The sequence below is a fragment of the Macaca fascicularis genome, chromosome 15, assembly GCF_037993035.2.
Source record: "Macaca fascicularis isolate 582-1 chromosome 15, T2T-MFA8v1.1".
NCBI classification, from domain to species: Eukaryota; Metazoa; Chordata; class Mammalia; order Primates; family Cercopithecidae; genus Macaca; species Macaca fascicularis.
Genome location: NC_088389.1, coordinates 18,475,035 through 18,499,174, shown reverse-complemented (window position 1 = coordinate 18,499,174; position 24,140 = coordinate 18,475,035). Strand labels below are relative to the sequence as shown.

The following is a 24,140-nucleotide window of genomic DNA, read 5'->3' as shown; positions in this document are numbered from 1 at the left end:
GAGGCATCAGCATGATTATTTATTCTTCCATAAGGAGGAACAGTTGTCTGCAGAATTTACTGCCTCTTTTTTGACAAAGATCACTTAAACAGTTCTATTTTCCATCCATCCATTCATTCATTCACTCATTCCGCGTTTATTCTTTTAAGGATTACCTGCTACAGCATAAAGAAACCACAAATCTGTGTCCCTGGCTTACAAACTCGACTTTGATAGAAGAAAGAATACTGGATTTTCTGTATCAATTGCACATGAAGTAGGACTCTCTGTTCAACCCTATAGCCAGAACATTCTTTAGCTTACATTAGCCTTCAGAGGGCATTTCAGGCTAGAAGAGTGTTAAAAACCCTACTCCATCTAAAATATATATGGGTTTCCCTTTTCCACAGGGCAGCTTAGGACAGGTGTATGTTGCTTTAAGAAAGCTAGACATAAAACATTAAAACTGACACCAATACAGACAAATTGTGCAATTACAAAAAGAATTCCTGGCTTTATATCCAGATTCACCACAGGGTTCCTTTAAATGCTGCACTTCCCTAGTGCATTTAGATCTCAGAATCAATGAACGTTTCTGTTTACAGAATTTTAAATTTGTTCTCCCATTAGGGTTCTAATAAGCAACATGGTACAAATAAAAAGAGTATGGGCTTTGAGGTCAAAAAAGCCTGGGCTCCAATTTAGATTCACCATTTACTTACTGAGGAAACTTGGGTAAGTTTAACCTCTTAGAGCTGAGGAAAGTGAGGCTCAGAGAAGTACATCATTACATATACGGTTACCATAGGTCCTTAATTCTAAGATGCACCTCTTTTTTTCCTTTACTTTTAACATTTCTAAAGCCTCATCTTCAAAACAGGCATAATAAAATCTACTTTCCAGGGCTGCTGTACAGATTAAATGAGGTAGCATTTCTAGGTACACCAAGGCACTCCATTCATTAGCTCCCATGTCCTTGAAAGGGGTCCTCCTTTTGGAAAGACCAACTCCTCCCCTGGCACACAAATCCCTTTTAAAATACCTCCCCCCGCAATACAGAGTCTTGCTCTGTCACCCAGGCTGAAGTGCAGTGGTGTGATCATGCCTCACTGTAGCCTTGACCTCCTGGGTTTAACCAATCCTCCCACATCAGTCTATGACATATTATTGAGTTAAAAAAGTAAATGCAGTATCATATATACTGTGTGACATAATTACCCTAAAAACCTTAACACATGTGCATTTTTCATAAGTTCACTTAACAAGCATTTACTGAGCATACTACTATTTCTAGTCATACTACTATATATTTGACAGGTACCAGTCACTGGGACTACACACGTGTGCCACCACGCCTGGCTAATTTTTAATTTTTTTTTGTGAAGACAGGGTTTCACTATGTTGCCCAGTGTGGTCTCAAACTCCTGGGTTCAAGCGATCCTCCTGCCTTGGCCTCTCAAGTGTTGGAATTACAGGTGTGAGCTACTGTGCCTGGCTACAATACTCTTAAGAAATAATAAAAAATTCATCTGTCTACAACTTTCTCAGTCTATCTGGCATGAAAGTAAGGCCTACTGTGTGTGGTATTTTGGTGACTGACCCTGCTGCAGCCAGTCTACCACAGCAGGTTCACAGTGGGCCACAGGCTCGAAATTCTGCACCTCCCCACGGCCTTGGGTGCCCAGGGTCTCTGCCTGATCTGTATCCCTCTGTCATAAGGCAATCATCAACTCTGTATTTTTTTCTCCATTTCTTTCAAGTTCTTTTATTTCTTTGTGTTCATACTCTCTGTGTGTCTCTTATCCTCTTTGGGCCTCAGTGTATTTCACAGTGGTTAAAAATTTGGATTTAATTCTATACAGACTCGTATCTTAAAACTCTCTCTGGTTGCTGTGTAAACAACAGACTGGAGAGAGGCCAAGAGCACGAGCACAAAAACCATCCAGGGTGCTATTTCAGCAGTCTAGGTGGACAGTCATGGTGACTTGGACCCATCCTCCAACAGAGATGAAGACAACTAAATGGATTCAGGATCTATTCCAGAGGTAAAACTGACAAGACTTGTTAATGGATAAGATGTGGGGAGACAGTGCAGGAAAAATTCAAGACTGACAGCTGGGTATGTGGCTCAGGTGAATGGGTAGATGATGGTGCCACTCTGTGCAGAGCACCTGCTTTATCTCCCTTAAAGGATCAATTTTACTATAATTTTTTTTTTTTTGGCGGGATTGGGGGTTAAGTAAACTGCAAAGTAATCTTAAATGTTCTTTTTACACTAAAATATGGCAAGCCACTGCTTTGATTGGCATTGTCCCTGCCTTGCTCCTAAACTGTTCATAGCTTAAATGTGAAGGTCATTGTTTAAATGTCAATTTCTCAGACAGGGGCTCCCTGAACACCCTATAGGATGCAGAGAGCTCCCCTCCATTCTATCATTCTCCCTCTCAGCCCCTTATGTACACTCTTGCTCTAGAATAAGATCCTCCTTAGGTCTGACACAGGGGAGCACGTCAGTGAATGTACGACACAGCTACAGATACATTATGGATCGATATTTACATTTCACATGAATTTGTAAGATACAACTTAAGAGTCCAATGATGCCATCATGAATTGTCCCTCAGACCAGAACCCCATACCCTGTCGTACATGTTTACTCCCCCTCTGCTCCTAGCAGTACTTTGCGGAATAATGTTTGAAAAGCCCCGCAGGCTATCTCACTGGTGACATTCTAGGGGTCTTGTGAAAACAAAGTAAATCAGCAAGCAATAAGGTGCTCTGTGACTCTAAACAGATATAGTTAGGAGGGAGTCCACCTGACAAAGCTAACACTTTTCTTTCAAGTTCTTCGTGAAATTTTATAAAAGTAGGAATGAATGTCACTAGGTTTATTAACAATATTATAAGAACTTTTTAAAATAATCTTCAGACTAATAAAAATTTGTCTTTCATATCAAAAGAATGGACAGGAATAAGAAAAAGTTAAGATGCTCCTGTTCAATCTTTCCACAGACAACAGAAAATCACCTCTATTTTATAATGAGACTATTGTGACGTTATGCAGAAAACTATTCTGCTTAGTAAACCCCACTTTGACGCTCTCTTTTGTAGATTAAGAGGTATCTATATTTCTGTGTCAATGTTAAAAACTGAAATTGATCACTTTCTCAGCAGTGTGTCTGTCATGTCCAACATAATGCTTCAGAAGGCTGGGAAGGACTGATGGTTAACAGCATTTTTAAACAACAACAACAACAACAACAACATAGTACTAAGAAACTCAGAAGGTCACTGATTGTGAGGGTAACTTTGACAGAGGGAGAACTTGAATTAAGGCCTTTATTCACTAAATAACAGCTTAGTGTATTTTACTGCCTAAATCAAGGGACCTGACAAGCCACTCTTTACTGTGTCAAAAACACACCCACCCAACTGTTAACATGAATAAAGAGGCTTCATCTAATTCTTCTAAAACTGGATTCTCCAATTACAATTTTCTTAAATAGTAGGGACTTCCTGCCAATGCAGGTAGATTCCAAATGTCAAGTGGGTCAGTGAAAAAAAAAAAAAAAAAGAAAGGTTGAAGAGAAACTTTAAAAGAGACATTTAAAAATAGGCATAAAAAATAGACCTTAGCAGAGAATTGACTGAAACATACTGTGAAAAGACTACTATAGTATATTCTTTTCACATGAATATTAATAGGAAAAAAACCATGCAATGTTCATAGTTATGAGTTGATGAAATAATTATAAATAATGCAAATCAAAATTTTAGATCAGTTACAAGTGTCTGTAAATGACAGTCTATCCTAAAAAGCAGAATGATTTTAAAACCCTAAGGGCTTCAATTGACAAAGCTATTTACCTAAACAAAGAAGAGTTATTTTGCTCAAATACATACCAACTTCTGATTTTTCACAAATGAAAACTGGGGAAGGAGTGCCACACTGAAGGACAACAGAGCAAATATTAGGACTGCCATTAGGCCTACATTTTGATTTAATAATGAAATAGTTTAAGTTCTAAATTTATTATTATTATCAAACAAACAGTTGTGTAGTCAGTCTGGAAAAAAGGTAAGGGAAGAGAAATGTCTGTGGGCAAGGAACAAGTTCACTGTTAGCCTATCAAAGGATTTCTGAAATCTTGTTTTAGCACAACTAACCTCTGTGATAACTACTGACTCTACATGGCATATGTATTTTGATTTGAAGTGGTATTTCCCTCCTTCTTCACTGAAGTTCAATAAGGGTAGCAAAGAGACAAGTGCTGTTCTGTACTCAATCAGGTAAAAGCTGTTTGATGACAGGGCTGCTCACTCTAATTCTGTCCCAGACATGGGGCATGGTAGGCACATTTTTGAAAAGACTAAGCCGGTCATTGTGACAGAGGCTCAGGAAATGCAGGATGAGTGCCTCTAACGTGGCATCTCTTTCCACCAAGTTCATGACTAAGTTCATGTGTCATAATAGGTAACTAATAGGTATTTCATAGCCAGCTGTGAGCACCAACAATTTTTTAAGTACTTTCTATGTGTTACTTTCTATGACAAGAGGATTTTCCTCTTTTCATTAATCACTCCCCAAAAAACTCTACTCATACAAAAGTTCAAAAACACAAGATGTACCCTGCCTTTATCAACCTAAGCTTAAACAAATATCTTTACCAAACTGGAGATCCTTCTATTTTATGAGACCAGACTTATTAAAGCTACAGAAAGAGCTTCTTTTGTTAAAAAGCTTTTTGGATTAAGAAAATAGACAGTAATTTATGTAAATGTATCAATCTCAATTGGCTTCTCTTGTATGAAAAGGAATAAATAATGCAGATCACTGTTTTTCAGATAACCGAGTCCTAACTCTTTGCCAAGGATATGGCAAAGATTCTGATGGAAATGGCAGTAATGTGTACACAAAGGTGAACATAAATAAATGTGTGTATGATAAGCGCTGGGAATGGACATAGAAAAACGGGTATGCAATTGGACAGAGACGACGGGAGACAGAAGGAAAGATACTGGCTCAGCTGTATCTAAATAAGTTCACAGGAGTTTCATGGTATGAAAAATCTGTGACAGTGGAATTTTTACTAAGAAGCTTTAAAAAGTTTCACTTTCTCCTTGGACAATTCAGAATAAGGCCTTCTTAGAATATAATGCATTATATCACAAATATACTTTTATATAAAATATTTGGGAACAAAACAAGAGTAAAGAACCAGGATCTGAAAGGGTGTATGCCTACTAAATATCTTTGATTATCTGAAGCTGTTTAAAAGCTATTCGATTGGCACCTGGAACCCCAAAATATCCACTTTTCACTGGGAAGGAGTGGCTGTGCCTCTTCAATCATCCCCTAAATGCAAAGAAGTTTGACCCCCATGCAATGGATAAAAGTCACCCAAAAAATGAACAAAAGAGGTGTTTGGAAAAACCAGAACACCATTCATCCCAGCTAACGACTTGTTCATTATGAGTGATGATGGATAAAGACTTCTCATGCTGAGATGAAATCAAGATTTATATGCATTGTTTCCTCTCCCAACTTGTGGGAAGATCATCATCATTTAATTCTATCTCTGCGGCCAGTGATGGGCATCCAGAGAGCTGGTTATCAAACGGCGCAGTCAGCTGGCAAAAGCCGAAACGTGCAGTTGGCACATCTGGACGGAGCCGCCACAGCCGAGGGTGAACAATGACTCCTGGCAAGCATCCAAATTGCTTGCAGACGCTAGCAGGTCTCATCTACAACCGCCCCTACCAGCATCTCTCTCTCTCTCTCTTTTTTATGAGAATCAGATTTTCATTGCTCCATTCAATTGCTCTCCTCTGCCATTTTTTACAGCTCTTATCGTTCCCCTGGAATATGGCCTTGAGACAGCTCATCCGTGTCCTTCACTGTGTTATCTCTTCTAACTTTTATTAAAACTTCAGCTTTCATCTGAAGATAGCTAATTAAATCTGGAACAGATTATATGCCTCCCCTTAAAAAGAGCACAAAACTATTTTCTTCAGCGCCAGCAATGCGTTTTTTCCTTTCCAAAAGGTGAAATCAAAGGTGTTTAAGAAGTCTCTTTATTTACAGAGCTAAGATATTCAACATGAGTTGATTTATATTAAAGTTGTCTGTGATATGACAGATCTTTGAGCTATTTCTCAAGATAATTATTTCTCAATCCTGGTATATATGCTTTAAATATCACATCTAATACTATAAGCATATTTTCCATATAAAGTTGGGTAATGAGGAGTTAGGTTATTTGTGCACATCAAGTGACTTGCCTTTTTGTCTTTTTTTTTTTTTTTTTTTAAAGGGTTGCCCTCATTTGATAAAGATGAAGAGAAATTTTTCTTTTCTTCCCCATACCAGAGACATTAGTAACTAAAAGTTCTCCCATGGGAAATTATGTGAAAACATGAAATTAAAAGTAGTGATTCAAGTTTAGGACTGATTCGGTTTTCAAGACAGCTTTACATCAACTAATCATCAGCACAAGTAGCTCTGTCTGAATCTACCACAAATTATTAATGAAGGAAGTTCCACAATTGATATGAATACATTCTTCTCACATATGCCACTGAGCCAGTCCCTTTCTGAGGCCCAGGGGCAATGTACAATCACCTTTTCTTGCATAGATCTGCTAACCAAACCTTCTAGCAATGACATCTGAAACAATCTAGCCAGCCATCACACACACATGCCTTATGCCCTTTTAATAAGGGTTAAGCTTCTACTACTGTGAGAATATGATTTAACTATCCCACCTGAAACTTTCTGGGATCCTTTTCTTCGCTTCACTGCCTTTAGTAAGATTTCCTTCATGGTAACCTTTGTGTTGTCCACCTGAATAAGGGAGAATCCATGAGCAGCATTTCTGTAGGAAAAGACAAATATTACATCATCACCAACATTCATCCAGAGAGATGTTACTGCGATCTTCACTGTGTTTAAGCAAGTTTTAAAGTAAGTGCATACTGAGGTACCAATTATTTAAAAATAGGTTGAATAGATATACTTCTAATGGTGGGGGATGGGAGGGGTGGTGATAAAAGATTCTAGCATGAGCAGTTCCAAGTGAAAGAGAGCTCAGGCTTAGGGAAGGTTTTTCTAATTTGTCCAAGTTGAGCCTAAGTGGTCTGCGTGGGTCAGCAGCAGGGTTCCTAGTGTTGGCTTCCAAACCAAATCTTGCAACAAGGATTGACAACTGATAAACTTGGCTTGTATCAGTAGATGTCACTACAGGCAGATACTGCCATCATACTAAGCTAATGGAGCCCCAGACAAAAAAAAAAAAAATGTCATGTGGGGCCAGAGGGCAGTAATACCCCAAAGTAATTGAGAAGGAGGAAAATAAAATGCTCTAACTAGCTAGTAAATATATTTGTTTATTCATACACATACACTTTCTTTTTTTTTTTTTTTTGAGATGGAGTCTCACTCTGTCACCCAGGCTAGAGTACAGTGGTGCAATTTCGGCTCACAGAAAACTTCTGCTGCCCAGATTCAAGCGATTCTCCTGCCCCAGCCTCTCCAGGAACTGAGATTACAGGCGCCTGCTACTGTGCCTGGCTAATTTTTGTAGTTTTAGTAGAGATGGGTTTCACCATCTTGGCCAGACTGGTCTTGAACTCCTGACCTCATGATCTGCCTGCCTCAGCCTCCCAGAGTGCTGGGATTACAGGCGTGAGCCACCGCACCAGGCTGTATTTTTTTTTTTAATACAGTCTATACACTTCAGTATGAATGCTTTAATCTACTTAGTCCTAGAAAGTCAAAATATTAGCTGAAGCACAAGTAATTATAAGACAAAACACTAACACTCCTTGTAAGCTTCCAATTAATCCAACTGGGTGGGGGAAAGGCTTCATCTGGATTGGAAAAAAACTGCTAAGGAACAAGTACTCTAAAAACAGAAGCCCATCTCCTGTGTGAGGTATAACTTCACCAAGACTGTTAATTGCAATAGCAAGTATCACAAATACTACTCACTACGCTTGGGCACTGGAACAAAACAGACCAATTCCAAGTAGCTCATGTAACAAACGGGACCCAAGTTTCCAACTATGGAACATGGGAATTGCCACAAGGAGTTTGGTCGCATTCCCATTTCTCCATAAGAATCTCTAAAGGGAACATGGCCAAAAAACATGGCAGAACTTCATATTGACAAGAAATCTGAAAGAAAAGCCAAGCCCCAAGCTAAGCTCTGGAAAAGCTTCCCAATGGTAGGACAGGCTGGGAAGGGTCTTAAGCCGAGGCTGGACCCAACCAGGTGGCTGACTCTCCATAGGGGCTGGGGGTCGATCTCAAAACCAAGGACCTAATTTGCTTCCCTAATACAGAGACATCTCCACAACCCTCCTCTCCATACGGCTTGCTGTTTAATCCTTGACATTCCATTTGTTAAAAAGCAAAAGCCGAAGCTGGTCTGGCCAGCACCATCATCCATTTTAACTTGGTCAAGTTCTTGCTATCGAACAGCAGGCCTGAGAACTGTCAAGCTAATTTTACTGAACACTCTGTTACTGAATCATGCCTGAGTCCCGGCCATTCTTTACCTCAGAAGCTGGACCCCATCCCAGAACAATCTTTAAAAGTTTATTTTACTGATCAAAGCAAAATAAGAAAAAGCTCTTTTTAAAAAACTATATTTAGGGAGCGATGCAGTAAGTGATACTTTGGCAAGAGTACTGAAATGTAAAGTGCCTTGTGCATTTATAAACTTGGGGGTATTTGCTCTGGCGCTAGGCCAGTGTGTGTTTGGAACAAATGCCAGTCAACCACGATCAGATTTGCCTTCCCCTGCTTTCTCCTCAGAAGTCAGTATGTGCTCCATCTGTGACAATATGTTGGGCGATGGATGAGTAGGGCCTAAAAGAGAACACAAGTTCTCGGGTACTCACAAACTAGTACTGGCCTGGACCTCATGAACTGCCATCCACCTGGTTCTAGCGGAACTACTGTAGATTTCAGTCTGCTTAGAAATTGCTTACGTTTCCTCCTACTCTGCTGCCGGCTGACAGCATTATTTCCAGCCAATACGTTTATCTTTTTCAGCAAAAGCAGACTAAAAGCTCAAAAGGAAGCCTTGTGTTTGGACTAACTTCCATAAATTAAAAGTGTCCTTTTAAAAGATTTTTGAGCAGAGGAAAATCCCCAGTCTGTATTTTTCTGTCATTTTACCAAAACGTACCTGGGTGACAAGGTTAAAGCAAGCAGAGGAAATCCCTGGCACTTATCATCCACAGGCATTACTGATAAATTGTGTGGTGGAGGAATAAAGGATTACCTTCTGTATTTTTTCATTACACTTTTCTTTTGTTACAGAATACATAAATCCATTGTGGCACAATGTAATATGTATCACCATGCTACACCTGCGGACGCTTCCGAGCGGCTGCCATGTCTGTGCAGTCAGGAATGATAAGTGAACCACCCGTGAATGTTAACGATAGTGATCATTCTGAGGTAACTCGGCTCTCCATCTTCCTTTACAGCCTCCGTGCTGAAGCCAGGGTAGCAAGGTTCATGAGAGGAAAATGAAAACAACAGCGAAGGGAAGGGGCACACACGGCCCTCGGAATGGACCTTCGTGAGTGTGCAGTATCTTACTCTGGGGCTCCATTTCCGTCAAAACGTGCACGTTAAAAGGAGAAAGAGGTTCTGCCCTGCGTGCTGCACATTCAGGCAGACCTAATAAGAGTTTCCTCAGGTCAGTCCCACGCTCCGCTCCCTTCCCTCCAGACGAATGCCAACTTTGGATCTTGTTCCACGTCTACAGTGAGCGCTTTGCGGGGGAGATGGGCAGGGTTTTGTTTTTTGAGTAATACCCTCATATGTTTCTGAAACGTAAGAGCATAGAATGCAAGTGGTTCTCAGCCTCCGTCTAGGTGTAAGTGTTAAGTTATGCTCCCATTTAACAAGTGGAGATGGAGACTTGCCACCACAATTTTCAGCTTGACTTCCAAACATTCTGGGTTTTATGCCTCATTTCTTTATATCCAGGATTTTTTATGGGCTTTCTAAAAAGTCTATTGAAATACATCTTTTAAAGCCTTTACTTAATGTGGGACGCTGGGTTTGAGGCTGAGAGGACAATGATCCGGGGGGGAGTGCTGGTAGTAGGCAGACAGGGTGCTCCTGGTCCCAGCCTGCCTGCCCTGTGGCACGTGCTCCAGTCTCTGGGTTAGGAGCTGTGGCGGGGTGATCAGCCCTCGGATGAACAGGCAGGCTACACACCGACCCAAAGTCTCGGCTCAGAAACCGCTCCTCCTCCTGCTCGCCTCAGGGACAGACAACTTCTTTTCCCTCAGAGCAGGGCATTCTATGGACACTGAAAAGCAGCAGCTGCCCTTCCCATGGCTCCTGGGGCTGTCCATGCTGGGTCTAGGGTGAAATTCCATGTCAGGGAGCGGATGAAACACTGCCAGGAGTGCTTCAGTCAATTCAAAGTTAGGTCCTGTCAAGTCTCGTAACCACTGAACAATGTATGGGCATTTTAAAAAGAGACTCCTCACTTGTGCGCACCGTCCCAGCGCACAGCCACTCAGTTACCCCAGAGAAGTTTGTATGCCAGCATGAACCCAACACAAGCAGCCTTTCTGTACTAAGCAGTAAGCGAGAGGCAGTGGGAGCCACAGAGCCCACAGGGACGTAAGTCTTCATCTGAAAAGCTTAGATTCTATCTTTAGGAACAGAGCTGGAACCAGAACCCAAGTTGGAAGGCAGCACACTGGAGAGGAAAAGGCAGAGACTGGAGGTTAAATACCCTTTGACCGAAATCCCAGTTCTGTGGCTAACGGAGATGTTGCTGTAACATGTGGGAACCTCAGCTGCATCCATGAAATGAGTAGGCTACTTCCCTATAGAATTGTCACGAGGATGAAACAGACAATGAATGCCAAGCACCTCACACTATGACTGGCAAACAGTAAAGGGAGTCGATGTTAGTTCTCTTTTGTTCTCCTTGTCCTAAGTCATCATCCCAAGAGGAGAGGCCCCACTTCAGCCCCTCCTTCCCCTGCCTCCTAACAGAGACTGCTTATGGGGGGGGGGGGGTGAGGATCTCAAAACTCATTGCCTGTCATTGGTAACACAGGGGCATTAAAATGTGTGATATGTTGAGCTTAGTGGCAATATTCAGGGGCACTGTCAGTGAGCAGCCTGTGGCCCAAGCATCAAAGCTTCCCAAGAGCTCCAAGGGGAGCACTCTGGGTTCAGTTTTCAAAGCTTTCCTTTTTGAAAGTGTTAACTATGATGCAGGTATGTTCCACCTCAACTTAATTCACTATCTTTGAATAGTGATGATGGAAATTAAAAAATCATGGTGGTGTAAAGAATTTCAACAACATTTATTAAGAACTTTTTGATTTGCACAAGTTGTCCACTGTTGAACAATTATAATAACAGCAACGACTATTTATTGAACACTTTCTATGTGCTAGGTGCTGTTTTAAGCTTTTTAAAATAAATCTGTATTGACTCATTCAATCCTAAAATAGGTACAATTATTACACCTATTTTATAGAAACTGAGGCTGAAGGCATTAGGGAATTTACCTGAGATCACTCATCTATTATAAATCCTGTTTTGGATTAAAAAATCAACAATATGGTCCCTAACCCAAGTTGCACAGTCCAGTGGGAGAGAAAGACAAGAAGCCAACAAACAATTCTAGTTCTGTGTGACAGCCACAAAGGCAGAGGCAAGTTCAGAGTGCTGCGGAAACAAACGTAGGGCACTTAACCCAGCCACACAGAGGTCAGAGGGCCCCAGAGCTTCCTAGTGGGGATGATGTCTCAAAATGCAGTCATCATTTAGCTCTAAACCATGCTAGGAGAGACGGTGGCAGCACCAGAAGGCAGCAGAGCCCAGTAAACTCTAGAATAAAGTGACCTGGTGTGAAGCCCCACCTCTGCTTTTATGGATAACAACATAATCACTTTAACTTCATTTCCTCATCGACAAAATGAGGATGATAATTTTTCTTGGATTGTAAGATTGCTGTAAAGGCAAAATACTTCTAAAGTACTTACCATAATACCTGTCATATAATAAATGCTTATAGGCCAGCCATTAGTTAAAAAAAAGATAAATGTTTAATAAACAGTTAATATATAATAAGCATAAGCATTTTCTTCATATGTACAATGAATATATAATGAGACAATGATAATATTCAATATTTATTGAGCACTTACTTTGTTTAATCCTCCTAGAAAAGGTAGGGGCTATTATAAGTCCCATTTTATAACAGAGAAAATTGAGGTTTGGCAAGGCTGAGACATTTGTCTGGAGTTATATAATAAGTTAATATGTTATACAACTAATAAGTCCTGAAGGCGCCAGGACTTGAACCCAGATCAGCTAGACTCCGAAGTCTGTGTTTGTTAATCCCTCCACAGCCGCAAAGTGAGTCTTAGGGACTCAGGGAAAGAAGCGACTTCCAGACAGCACATCTTCCATGCCGGAACCACTGACCCAATCTGTGGAAAAGGTTCAACTTCCAATGTAACAAATTCAGTTTGACTATACATGTCCAGATTCTTAGTGTAACCATATGACCTACAAGATTTTTAGAGACCTCGGAGAAAGTCATGGTTTCAAAAGCCACAGTCTCAGTTTGCAGGAAGTGGGAAAAGGTTGCTAAGAGCCGTTCTCGAGTCTCCAGTCCTGACCAGTTCCCAATAGTGATGAAGACATACTCTAGTTCTCAACCTGCTCTGGTCCAATTCCATGCATGTTCATTCTCCAGCATTTCAAGGTAGAAAATGGAAATATATGAGCAAGAGAAGGCCTTGTAATAACTGCAGCATGCCTGCTTTAAAGTAAGAACTTTGAGCATTACTTTATTCATAAAGAGTTGACACTAGTGTGAATGCCACATTTTGTTTCTCCTTACACTGACCAAAAATTTTTTAAAAGATCAAAGCGTACTGTGGGAGCATGCGATGTTTGACATTGGACAAAGTACTCTTTTTCAAAACAGACATTTTCCAAAAACATAACTCGCTAGACTAATGGGCAGTGAGAAGCCAAAATGACTGCCCTCCGCCTTCTCCTTGTGTATCTTTGCCAGAGTCCTTGGGACTTGCCAAATCCGGTCATGCCTGCTTAGCTTGCTCGACTGATTGTGCCAGAAAAGAAAATAAGACACAGATGTATTTGAGCTCTTTGAGATGCCAGTAAGAGAGACAGCTAATGGCTTCATTTCGACCCTCCCCTTCCAGCTGGGCACAGGTGGGGGATAATGAGGTCCCTCTCCCTAATCAAACTCAATTATTTACTACTCTATATAACCGCAAAGACATTCACATTCCGTTCAGAATATAAAACACACCGTGGGCTACTTCCAACCACTGCCACTGGGTATTTATAACAAACTCAAGTGGCTAACAGTTTGCCTTGGCAGGAGTTTAAGTGTGTAAAGTTTTGCAAACTGTTTCTGTTCAAATATGTCCTGCTGAAATGGGGTCCCAGGCGGGGTTCCATAACTGTCAGGTCAGTGAACTGCATAACATGTGAGAATGTATTCACCATGCAGTGCAGACAGGATCTGGAAATCAAACGCTTCGTTCTATCACAACCTTCTGAGAAGCATCACAGTTTTTTCAACAGCAAGACTGACATTGTATTAATAAACATTCCAAGTCACTAGCCTGACATGTACATAGCAGCAGCTGACAGACTCCGACATAAGCTGAGGGGAGAACAGAGGAAATCAAAATGAGACATAGTAACTAAACATGGCCAAAGGGGGAAGCATCACCAAACCAATCACATGGGCTCAGAAATGGGAGCTCCCGACTTTGAAGATACATATTAACTAAAGCAACAATCTGGTATAATTTTTAGATACAAAGTAAGTTGATGGTTATTTAAAATGTGTGCTTTTATGGTAGGAACAAAGCGAATCCTGGCACAATTTCAAGACATTCCAGTGAGCAAAACATACATATTTAGCTTGTCTGACCTTTAAATTCTTAGAAGTGTGTAATTAATGCTTTCCATCTTTATTACTTGCTCCAATATTTCTGTCACTTTAAACAGACACAAAGAAAAATCCTTTCTTTTCTCTAGACAGTTGCTGTTGCCAAAAAGGAAATCAAGTCAGATTTACAAATACAAAATTAAACAGGCTGCATATGTTACATTTCCATACACGAGGACAATCTGGACAATGAAAATGTTTGCTAATACAGCAGAATGAAAAGAAACAACACACAGTTGGTCCTCTATGACTCAAGCAAACAATAAATAACCAGGATGATTTATACTCATATCATCAGGCCTGGTTACAGAAAACACAAGCATCTTCTTTTATTCCTTATTCTATTTTAGTTCTGCCTCTTACCAAACATTATGGCCTTGAGTTAGTAACTACCTGTCTCTGAGCCTCAGCTTACATATTATAAAAGTGAATTGTGTATAAGAAACTTTACTGATGGGGTGTGGCCAATTTTAAAATATCACAGAAAAGAAATAAGTGATTAAAAAAGAAATAAATGAGATAGTGTCTACTAGAGGCATGAAACCGAATGAGTGTGTGAAAATGTTCTCCCTGCCCTCCCCCACTCCTTTTTTTTTCATTCTCTAGACCACAAGGCAATAGCATATAACAGAAGGAAAGGCTTCAAGCTAATGACACCCTTTAATAAAGGTCTGGTCACTTGGGGTATACTGTGGATTTATCATCAAGATGGTATACTAAAACTCCCCACTCTTCTGAAAAGCCCAGAAAAGAGCATGAATGAACCCAGGGCATGCCTCTTTAAAAAAGCAGCTCATCTTTCCCTTTCTGCACAGCCAAGAGAAGCCAAGGCAGTCTCTGGGAGCCTGCTGGGCCACAATGCCCAAGGCAGCCCAGCTTCTGGGCTAAGACCCTCTACTGTTACCTGATAACCCCTTACCCAAACAGCTCTTGGTTAGAACTGTTCCTTCCTCATGTTCCTCTAATATATCAAATATTTAAAGGAAAACACACACACACATATATGTGTGTATATATACACATATATATGTATATGTGAGACAGTTTAACTGCTCTGACTTCTAAGGAGATTTTGACCATTTTATTGGCCTTGACTGTTCTTTTTTTTTTTTTTTTTTTTCCTTTAAAGCCCTTTTTCCCCCACTCCAGAGAAGAATCCTGGTATGAAACATTAATGTCAACACATTTAAGGTAATATTACCACAGTTGTTTTTGTCATTGCCACTTTTGAACTCAACTCAGTCTCACAAATTCTGACTAAATTAGGCCTGTGTTGGGAATGGGAGAAGGAGACAAACAAGGCAGGTCCCTACCCTTGAGAGGCACTTACCCCACTCAGGATCTCATTCTCCCTTGTCCTACTTTGTCTAAAGGAACAGTAGGCTTTGGCTTGGTCACTGCTGGCAAGAAACACTGCTCGAGATGCAGGACACTATCTGAGTTCCAGATCTTTATCTGGTTTTGGGGGCCAGCCAAAAACCTTCCCATTCCTCCCACTCCCTACTTCTCCTCCCTGACACTCCTGATATCCAAACATCTTTACTGCTTAGGCTCAAAGTAGTCAGCAAGTTAGGGATTCCCATTTATAGACATATTTGCTCTGTCCAAAATCAATCAGGAACAATGGATAGTTTAGGAATCCACTTGTAGTTTGTTAAAAGAGGCAGTTTCCATTAGCAGGCTCCTAATTTGCAAGTTGTTAGAATAATCCATTCTCCTTCTCCAAACAACAACTCTATATCCAGGGGTTTCCTGGGGCCCAGGGGTTCTAGAGGGAAGGCTAGATAGATCTAGTCCTGATTAGTAAGAACATCAGAAGACATCCAATTACACGTTCCCACCACAGAACATTTTTCCAATGAGAAGTTCATTTAAGTTAATTAGTTCCTCTTTAAAAAATGTAAATAATTATAAAATAACAATTCACAATTTTTGTATGATGGAATGAAGACAAATTTAAAAGCAGAAATAGATCTATTTCCCAATTTTACTATAATGGACACATATTAATTATATAATAAAAAATAACCCCATTCTCACCTTAGTGTAAAGTATTCCCACCGAGAATTCCTGACAGAAATAATAGCAACTATGTAACAATTCCTACATGCCAGAGTCTCAACTAATATTAATAATCACAGCAGCATTTCCTGAGGTTCAAGAGCCCCCAAGAATCAACAGATGAATTTACAGACTAAGTTTCAGAATTTAAAAACGTGTTTTCTCACGGTGATGTGAGCCTCCAGTTCCAGCTACTCAGGAGTACAGTCTGAACCCAAGAGTTCCAGTACAGCCTAGGCAGCATAGTGAGACACTGTCTCTAAAAACTTTTTTTAATTAAAAACAACTTTGATTTTAGTCTAATGAAAAGCATATACAGATGTATTATCTATACATATCAATATATGTATGATATGATATGATGTATAGATATATATAGCTATATATGCTTTTCATTGAACTAAAAGCAAAATTATATGTGTCACCACATATTTTATATATGTCACTGTTTGTGTATGGGGGGGTGTATGAGAGACAGATATAGCTGTAGGCCCCTCCTCACTCCTCATCTTCCACGTTCCCCATTTTTCACCCACCTGGGGAGCCCTGAGCCACTGCCTAGAGGAGAAATACCCAAGAGAGTCACCTGGCCCACATCAGACAAATGTGAACAGGAAATAAAATTATTAGGCTGGGTATGGTGGCTCACGCCTATAATCCCAGCACTTTGGGAGGCAGAGGCAGGCGGATCCCCTGAGGTCAGGACTTCGAGACCAGCCTGGCCAACATGGTGAAACTCCGTCTCCACTAAAAACACAAAAATTAGCTAGGCATAGTGGCAGGTGCCTGTAATCCCAGCTACTCAGAAGGCTGAGGCAGAAGAATTGCTTGAGCCCAGGAAGTGGAGGTTGCAGTGAGCCAAGATCACACCACTGCATGCCACCCTGGGCGACAAGAGTGAAACTCTATCCAAAAAAAAGGGAGGGGAGGAAAGGGCAAGACAGAAAGAAAGAAACTTATTGGGAAAATCCAGAAGTTGACCAACAAATCTATCCCATGCCCATTTGTCTATGTAGTCTAAGGCTGCTCACATACTACAATGGCAGTGCTGAGTTACAGAAACTCTATGGCCAATGGCCTAAAATATTTACTATCTGGCCCTTTGCAGAAAAAGTTTGCTGGGCTAGAAGCGGTGGCTGAAGCCTGTAATCCCAGCACTTTGGGAAGCTGAGGCGAGCAGATCACTTGAGTCCAGGAGTTTGAGACCAACCTGGGCAATATAGTGAAACACTGTCTCTACAAAAAATACAAAAATTATTTGGGCATGGTGGCGTATGCCTGTAGTCCCAGCGAGGTGGGAGGATTGCTTGAGCCTGGGAGGTAGAGGTTGCTGTGAGCCAAGATAATGTCACTGCACTCCAGTGTGGGTGACAGAGCAATACCCTGTCTCAAAAAAAAAAAAAAAAAAAAAAGTTTGCCAACCCTAGGATAAGGTGGTGCGATTTGGGGGGTTATGTGTTCCAGCAGCTAGTTATTTAACATCACTAACGAACTTACTGAAAGTCAAATGGCATTACTGCAAGCTGCATACAGAACTTGTTTGCTGAATACAGAAAAATGGTGAGATAATTCAGTGGGCACAAGGATCTCTATGAACAGTCTTGCTGGTCTCTGAAAAATCTGTGCTGTTTGCTGCCAAGTCACACTATGCACAAGTATCAGTCAGGCAGAGCCCACTTATGTACAGACCAAGCAACAGATACAGTAGAGTGACCAATGTGGCTTACCTAGGACGGAGGAAGGGGTTGGAGGTGAGCATCAGGGAGTGCTCATAGATACAGGACTTTCAGTTTTGAAACAGGGAGAGTCCTGGGCAAACCACCATGAATTGATCATACTAAGAGAAAGCATGGTGGGCCAAACGCAAAGTAGAGTTTTCTAGGTTAGAAGTGGTGGCTCATGCCTATAATCCTAACACTTTGGGAGGCTGAGGTAGGAGGACTGCGTGAGCTCAAGAGTTCAGGACCAGCCTGGACAACACAGTGAGACCTTGTCTCTATTAAACATAGTTGGGGATGGTGGCACATGCCTGTAGTTCCAGCTACTTGGGAGGCTGAGGCAGGAGGGTCCTTAAGAGTCCAGGAGTTTGGGGCTGCAGTGAGCCATGATCACATCACTGTACTCCAGACTAGGCCACACAGCAAAACGCTGTCAAAAAAAAAAAAAAAAAAAAGCATTTTCTAGTAAAGAGTATTTAAAATTTATGTGTTTGTGTGGGGGGACACATTGTAAATCAATTGGCCCACTAAAATAATGGACTAGTAGTTAAAAATACACCGTTTAAAAGGATGTTAATCATGGTGTCTCATGTGAAAATCAAAAGACTCAAGTTGACAAGTAAAACATTTAACACCCAATTAAACCCAACATCAGCAATGTTTAATTTCAGCAAAACATCATATGTTACATTAAAGTTGTTAATTTGTATTTTATTAATGCTATGGTTTTATCTGTATTTAGTTTGTAATTTTGCTCAGGTTGTGTAAAAACATTGAATTTATAGCTAAACATTATAGAACTTTATATTTGCATGTATCCAAGTAGCATTATTAAAAAACTCATTTGGATAAACATTGAGACTTTAGGAGAATTTATTTCCCTTTAAAAGAGTTCTGTATGTAACTTACATTTAAGAAACTCCCTCATGACAATTCCATGAGAAAGTTACTATTATCCACATTTTACAGATGAAGAAACTGAGACTTAACAAAGGTAAGTAAAATTGTCTAAGGTCATGCATGTATCCAGATGCTAGTGAAGCGGAACCGTGAACCTAGGTTTGCCTAAATTCAAAGTCTGTGCTGCCACACTTAGAGGCAAAGATGGTACTGGAGCCCCGGGAATAGCTGGTGTGAAGGCCTCTGAAGGTCAGAAGGCGACCTGGGCCTTCCTGGCATTTGAAAGGCAGGAACAGGTGTAAAAGAGGAGAAGAGGTCTTAGAAAACAAGGTGGGACATAGTGCTGGGTCAAGTGTCTTCCTGGCAGCTCACAGACACCTGAAGATTCAGTCATTCCTTCTCCACGAAGCCCTGTGCTGGGTGCTAAGGATACAGAGACAATAAGACTGTGCCTTCCTCGTCTTCAAGAAGTTAATGGTCTTGCTATTAACTTAGAGGATGTATGCTCATAAGAGGACTCATTTGAAAGTCTGTAGATCCTTAACGTTTACCCACTGCCCATGTTCACTGAAAGTTATTCCAGTTCAACTTCTTCAGTCCAGCTGAGCAACGTCCACCTAAACACTACCCCTCCTCTGCTATAACACAAAGTAGGAGAAGAAGAAAAATGTACAAGTGGCAAAAAGATCTACTCAGTAACCCATTCAAGAAATACGTATGGCAGATCTATCATAGTAATGGAGTGATGCTGAGTATTGTGGGCACAGATAATTCAGTTCTTGCTCTCCAAGGGTTGTTTATTAATAGTGACAATAACAGCAACTAACACTAAGATGATGCGTACATATGCTAAACACTGTTCTAAGTGCTTCAGATCTATTAACTCATTTAATCCTCATAACTGATCTGTGAGATAGGTTTTATTATCTCCATTTCACTGAGCCACAGAACAGTTAAATATTCATCCAGGACCACACCCACTAGTAAGGGCAAGGCTAGGATCGGCATCCAAGTGGCCTGGCTCCAGAGTCCACCATGCCATCGCCTCTGCACTACAGCAGTGGCTGAATGTCAGTCTTAAGACAGTGAGAGTCACAGGTTAAACCAACACCGGATTTCCCAGCCTCAACCTCTCGGCAGGGGGCTGGAAAGGGCATGGACTTTAAAGTCAGGGATGGGTCAAATCTAGGCCTAAGAACAATACTGCTTACCCTCAGTTTCCACGTCCCTAAACTGTTCATAAAAACTGGTCTTTTTGGGATTAAGTGAGATAGCATATGCATAGTTGGCCCTTAGTAAGTATTAGTTCACTCCCTATTGTCAAACCTACTTCCCTCTTTCTGTTTCAGCTCTGTGTCTTCCCAGCCACTTCTTGTCCCTCCTCTACTGGGAGACAAGTGGAAGGAGTGAAGGTGGGAAGTGATGAGGAGTAGTTATGGCTTTATTTATTTTGCTGGGATTTCCTTCTCTGAAACTTTAGACACATCCCTAGAGACTCCTGAAGGTCTGCTCTGTTCTGCATTTGTAAGAGAAGCTTTACTAACTTAGAATATAGACCAGAAAGGCAAGTAAGAGGTTGCTGAACCAAGAAAATACACACAGGGCAAACGGTCAGTAATCTGCACTATTTCATCAGACGACTGAGAAAAAGAAAATTTATTGACATTTTTGTTCTTAATGCTCACATATAAAGATTTCACTTTACCTCGTGTTTTCAGAAGCACTCCAGACACATCAAATAAACTCTCTTGAATTTTAAAATAGAAAAAGGATTGGGCTATGTGTGTGTCTGGGAGTGGAAACACAGGGGTGGGAGAAATTCAGGATCAAAAAACAGAGTATTAAGTTTAAAGCAGTTGTTACTCTTTGCCTTCCCCCTCCTCCTATTCTCCAGAAGGCAGGGTTCATAGTGCAACACTGTGTAGTCTTGGATGCTCCTCCTGGAAAGGCATATGAATCCTAGCCCCACTCCACTCTATTGAAAACTCAGTGATAATAGCCTCTTGCTTTAAAAAAGGACTTTTGATTCAAAAGACTGCTATGATCATGTGTTAATATTTACATAGAAAAAGTTCTAGTCATATTAATAATCAATAAAAATGTAAGTAAAAACTACTGAAATGCCACTGTGCATATCTTTTAAAGTAGAAAAAAACACTTCTAATACCTTGTAATGGTAAAACTGTAAAAATGATTTTAGGAATTCTGTTGGTAGCATTGTAAATTAGGACATCTTTCAGAGGGCTATTTGTCAATAAAAAGTGAGTCTAAAGACATTTCTACTCTGTGACTAATAATCCTACTTACAAGGTGTGATCCTAAGGAAGTTGTTCAACAGAATGAAAGGTATATAGATAATGACTGTCATCATCAAATTACTTATTAAAACCACACAACGAAGCAATCTAAATATTCTGCGATCGGCTTCCACTGCATCCCATACACTTTTCTTTTACACTGCTTATCACATTTTAATTATTTGACAACTGTCTCACTACTAGATAGTAAGCTCCATGAGGGTAGTGCTGTCTCTGCCTAGATCTCTGGCACATAAATACAGACTGTAGGAATTAAGAACAAATACTGAAACATTTATAATTTATCATTTATTTATTTATTTTTAGACAGAGTCTCGCTTTGTCGTCCAGGCTAGAGTGCAATGGCACGATCTCAGCTCACTGCAACCTCCGCCTCCCGGGTTCCAGCGATTCTCCTGCCTCAGCCTACTGAGTAGCTGGGATTACAGGCACCCACCACTGTGTCCGGCTCATTTTTGTATTTTTAGTAGAGACAGGGTTTTGACATATTGGCCAAGCTGGTTTCGAACTCCTGACCCGCCTTGGCCTCCCAAATCCTGGCCTGCCTTGGTCTCCCAAAGTGCTGGGATTACAGGCGTGAGCTCAACCTAATTTAATGTTAAGTAAAAATAACACAAAATATATGTGTGCTACAAGTGAAACTGAGTAACACATACACATGATTATATTATTATACAAGATTAAAAATAGTTAAGTTGGAGGCATCATTGGCCAACTTTTCAATTACTTTAAATACTCTTTAAAGTTATTTTAGTACCTCTAAAATGAAAAAGCAGGAAAAAATTTGCTGTTATACACACCAAACTTGACCTTGTAGTAGGGATGAAATGGCCACCATCAAAGCCTGAGGGCCTACTCCCTAGCTTACCCCCGGGCACTCAGGTATTCTTTCTTTGCTCAAGGGTAGAAAGACCCAAAATACTCATATATCGTATGTAACATAACCCTATTTTCTATAACAATCTCAAACACAGACAGTATGTTTAGAGAGATGGAGAAATGCCTTCTAAAGCAATCCCTCTTTTGAACAGTGAATTTGCTGGTTACTAACAGCAGGGGGTGCCAAAGGGATCGCTATTGTTCCCAGGAGATGGCCAGGAGAAGGCCTGCTGAGGCCTAGGTTAAAAAAAGCTTATATTTGAGAGTAAAATCCAAATGCAGCAGATTTTCCCTTAACAACTGGGACATGTGGATAAAATTCAGGAGCTCTATAAACTTGAATGGATAAAAACTACATTTTAATTTTCACTAACTTCTGATATTTTACATTTCCTTGATTTACAAGTGTAGGCAACCAATCACAGTAGAATCACAGTGCCAGTGACTCTGTCATGAACAGAAGTCATAGCTAACACCACAGCACGTTACAGCTGTTGCAGATTTCTCAAATGCCATTTATGCTCATCACTGCTTTGAAACAATGGGCTTCAAGAGTTACTGTTAGGTATGCAGCTGGATCTTATTGTTTAATCTACTAGTAAAGCCACACATATTACTATATCATGAATTTGTTCAGTAATCTGATAACTTTAAATAACAGAATACTTTTATATTCCAGTGGATTTTATCTTATGCATTTACACACACTTTTCTGAGAAAGGCACAAAAAGAGTTTAAGACGTGTGCTTAGTCTCAAGGTAGGCAACTGATAGGGAAGGTCAAATTTGGTCTGAGAGGAAAGTATTTTAAGTCACAAGAGAGAAGTGGCCACAGTGCATGTTTTCATTTAGTGTGTATTCCTCGCAGAGAAGGTGCAAACCCAGAAGTTTTGCTCCTTAGGCTCCCAGTGCACCAGCGTTTCCAGAGGCCTGGCTCTGGACCTGCCGTTCAGAGATTTGCTTCACACAACAGGCCACTGCAAAGCCGTCTGTGTAGCCTAGGTGCACAGGCATGAAATACAACGTGAATGTCATCCTCAACATCTCTCTGGGAGTTATCATTATTACCACTGGACTTTCCAGATGCCAAATATCATTTATTTGATGAACGAAGCCAAAATCAGATTCAAAATGCTAGAAGGTTGGGATGACATACTGAGAGAAATAACAGAGTCAGTACTCACATTCGAACAAAGAGTGACTCTTTGGATGTCAGACCAGGAGATGAGTACTTTTCAACCAGGGCCAAAGTACTGAAGCCAAACTTATGAATGGGCTCATTGGAATCCAACGGGGGGAAATCGGTGTCTACCTCCCCATCATCCTCAGCAATATGCAGGCAGTAGGCACTGACATTGTCACTGAAAGGAAAATCAAAAAGGTGAGTGAATACCAAGGTAGCGAAGGGACAAGAAGACCAGAGAGTATGGTGCACAGCAAGCAAATTGAGGAGACTTTACCCCAAGCCTGGTGATACAGTAAAAAACCCCAAATCCTACTTCATTTGATAGAGAGAACACATATGGCAATGCAAAGGGGGAGAAAAACAGTGTGAAATGAAGGTCTTCATACTACTCTGTTCTTGCAACATTCACTGAACCCTATTGTAGCTATGACAAAGAACCTAACCTCTTAGATCAAAGGTGAGATTTAGTATCAGCCCTAACAGCAGCTTACAGCATAGTAGGGAGGAAAACTAACAAGCACTACACTAGCGACAATACAAATGTAAAAAAAAAAATAAAAAAATAAAAACTATATATATATATATACACACAGATATAAACAAAACTGTAAAGGGGGAAAGATTATTTGGCCACGGGGAAGGTGGTGGTCAGAGGCCTCTGATTTATGGTTAGGATTAAGAAAATATCTGGCCAGGCATGGTGGCTCATGCCTGTAATCCCAGCACTTTGGGAGGCTGAGGCAGGCAGATCGCTTGATCCCAGGAGTTCAAGACTAGCTGGGCAACATGGCAAAACACTGTCTCTGTTAAAAATACAAAAATTAGCCAGACATGGTGGTGAGCTACTCAGGAGGCTGAGGTGAGAGGATCACTTGAGCCTGTGAGGTCAAGGCTGCAGTGAGCTATGATGGTGCTACTTCACTCCAACCTGGGCAACAGAGTAAGACCCTGTCTCAAAAAAGTAAAATTAAAATTAAAAAAGAAAATATCTGTGCTCTAGATCAGGAGAAATACTCAAGGTAACCAAGACAATCCACACAGTTCTCCCTTCTCTAAAGAGTATCTAACTCAGTTGGTAGAATCTGCCTTCAAACACCACAGATCCTTAG

The 24,140-nt window shown here is 40.7% G+C and overlaps 1 protein-coding gene across 18 annotated transcripts in view; it reads right to left on the bottom strand.

The window, feature by feature from the left end:
• The window catches only part of MAPKAP1 (MAPK associated protein 1), a 271,024-nt gene that overhangs the window by 97,862 nt on the left and 149,022 nt on the right, over positions 1–24,140 (bottom strand). For 13 of the 18 annotated variants that reach the window (XM_074016541.1, XM_074016545.1, XM_005582208.5 and 10 more), the window contains 2 exons: positions 23,030–23,206; positions 6,745–6,854 (listed from right to left, as the gene is read on the bottom strand). In XM_074016541.1, coding sequence (XP_073872642.1) covers positions 6,745–6,854; positions 23,030–23,206 — 287 coding nt within the window. The remainder of the gene's footprint in view (positions 1–6,744; positions 6,855–23,029; positions 23,207–24,140) is intronic. The other 5 variants (XM_015436556.4, XM_015436557.4, XM_074016549.1 and 2 more) reach the window with 1 other exon arrangement.